The sequence below is a fragment of the Acyrthosiphon pisum genome, chromosome X, assembly GCF_005508785.2.
Source record: "Acyrthosiphon pisum isolate AL4f chromosome X, pea_aphid_22Mar2018_4r6ur, whole genome shotgun sequence".
Taxonomy (NCBI): domain Eukaryota; kingdom Metazoa; phylum Arthropoda; class Insecta; order Hemiptera; family Aphididae; genus Acyrthosiphon; species Acyrthosiphon pisum.
This window is the reverse complement of record NC_042493.1, coordinates 44,115,733-44,118,293: the sequence shown is the minus strand read 5'-3', so window position 1 is coordinate 44,118,293 and position 2,561 is coordinate 44,115,733. Positions and strand designations below refer to the sequence as shown.

Below are 2,561 nucleotides of genomic sequence, written 5' to 3'. Positions count from 1 at the left end.
TGTTCTCCATAAGTTTCCTATTTAAAAAATATCGAAAGTACATAGTCACAATATTTTTTTACAACCGTTTAAAGTCAAAACATTTACAAAATTGGTGAAAATCACGTAAATTTTAAAATTATTTTATAGATTAAAATGTATAAGTAGGTAATGAGTTACTCCTATAAATTACTAGGTACTCTCCACCAACTGTACAGTAGAGTGGCAAAGTTACTTACCTAACCTTCTTTTTTAGCTATTCTAACTATAATGTAACTACTCATTACTATTCTTTTTTAGATTTCATTAAGTGAACCATTTATATCAAAACAATTGACAAATATGCGCATTCCTATTTCAAAAGAAGAAAGGCTGACAATTACTTTGAGGTAAGCACCTACAAGTACATATTGCAATAATAATAAATTCTTACATTTTATTTTGTAAATTAAATTAATACTCTTGCCTTCTTTTTAAGTAGGTACATATTTTATTAAGCATAGTTAAAAAAAAAATTGTTCATATAAACATAATTATTAGATCTTGTAAATAAATAAACATAACCAAAACATTATTTAATATTATACCTATTAATTATATAAAAATTTGAATTAAGATAATTATAATAATAATAATTAGACATGAATAAAATATTATAAGTAGTTATAACAACTAATAACTGTAAAATATAAAAAAAACAAAAAAAAGGTAATAAAATGTTATTTATTGTGAATTAGTGTTATCTGTGTTATATGGAGTTAAGTTTTTAGTATAGTAACTATTGTCAGAGTGACCTGTTGGTACAGATGTATTAGAAGATTCAGTGTGAGAGTAGTTTTTTTGTGAATAGTATGAGTTAACAGTTGCAGTATCATTTGGTGTAACGGGTAGTTGTGGAGTAAGAGCAGATGATTGGGTATGTGGGTGATATACTTGATGTCTGTGAATGTTAGAATTGTTCCCATTTATATTATGAGGTTCATAGTTTATGGGCATATTTGTATTTGTAGAAGATGTTGGTGAGGCACTTGAAATGTATGAAGTTGTTGGTAGGTGGAAACTGAACGGGTATGTCGGGTATGAGTTAGTATTATTATATGAATATTGCAAGGGTTGAAAAGCACTATTGTTAATTGAAGAAGGAATGGATTGTGGTTGAATTTGATCAGAATTATTAGAAGTTTTTACTCTTTGAACTATTTGTATCATTTCAATATAAACTTGATTTTGCTGGTCTTCTGTCATTTTTTTGATTTGAGGAGCCAAAGACATCAGAAATGATGTCACCGGATCGTCTCAAACTCTGCGTTCTTTTAATACACGTATTAATTGGTTTTCAAAAGAATTTTCTGTAGTCTTTTTTTTTTTTCGATGAACAGCTGGAGACTTCTTCAGATACACCCGAGTGGTTAGCATCTGCGGATATATCATTTTCATTGTCTGTGGTGTACTCTCTGTCGTTTTGTACAGCAACATTACTCTCAGTGCTTTAGAATAATATTAAAATCATATTTAAAATTTATTTAGAAGATAAACTATGTAAAAAAAATCAATATAATACTTTCTGTTTTCCATTGTTGGTCGAAGGAACTCTAAAATATTTGCATATATATAAGGTTTGTCTGATTTTGCTGCCTGTCCGGATTTATGTATATACTTTTTTCGGTAATTGTCCTTGATATTTTTCAATTTTATTTTGAGATCTTTTACTAATTTAAATCAACACATTTAATTACTTATTTAAATAATGAGACAATATCCAAAATAATATTAATGGTTAAGCTAAGCATAGTGAAAAATAAAATAATTGAGATATTACTTATTTATGTATTTATTTATTTAATTATGTGCAATGCAATGACCAAAATTAAATGTTCAAAGTAGATAAAATATTAAAATTAATTAAATACAGGACAAATTTAATTTATTTTATCAAATAACTAAAAAATATAATTGTTTACATATTTTACTTTTACTTTTTATTTGTTAAAATAATATATTCCAGTTACTCAACATTTTTTTCAACATTGCAACAATGTTCAACTGTGTCATAATTAACACCTTTGCATACATTAAACATAAAAATTAGATTTATTGATTTGAGTAAAATTAAAATTAATTTATGGAATTGTTTATTTAGTAAATTAATAACTAGGTATAGTGTTCTTAATCAATAGTATTTTTAAATATTTGTCCAGATACTTGGCAACAGGAACACATTACACGGCGTTACACTTTGAGTTTTTAGCAGGAGTATCTACTATAACAAAGATAGTCCAAGAAACTTGCGATGTTTTATGGAAGGTGTTACAACCTTTGGAAATGGCGGAACCAACGACAAATAATTGGCTGGATATATCGAAAGGTTTTTACGAAAAAACGAACTTTCCAAATACTGTTGGAGCGGTATGTTTATTTATTTGTATACCTACTCATTTCATTGATTTACAAAAAAAGAATAATAACAGATTATTAATCATAGATTAGTGCTTACAAAATGTAGTATTATAACTTTATGATTTTAACAATTTGTACGTGAATGTACGTAGCGAACAATTTTTACCAGTTAATTTCACATTATC

General features: G+C 26.5%; 2 protein-coding genes across 2 annotated transcripts in view; one reads left to right on the top strand and one right to left on the bottom strand.

Annotated features, from left to right (window-relative positions):
• LOC103311577 overlaps window positions 1-2,561 on the top strand; it is a 20,966-nt gene that overhangs the window by 2,057 nt on the left and 16,348 nt on the right. The gene's annotated exons all lie outside the window — the stretch shown is intronic.
• Window positions 651-1,670, bottom strand: LOC100575711 (rho GTPase-activating protein gacF-like). The gene is made up of 2 exons (XM_008180648.3): window positions 1,541-1,670; window positions 651-1,466 (listed from the first exon to the last, which is right to left on the bottom strand). The coding sequence occupies exon 2, from the start codon at window positions 1,249-1,251 to the stop codon at window positions 703-705; it is 549 nt and encodes a 182-aa protein (XP_008178870.2). The 5' UTR covers window positions 1,252-1,466; window positions 1,541-1,670; the 3' UTR covers window positions 651-702.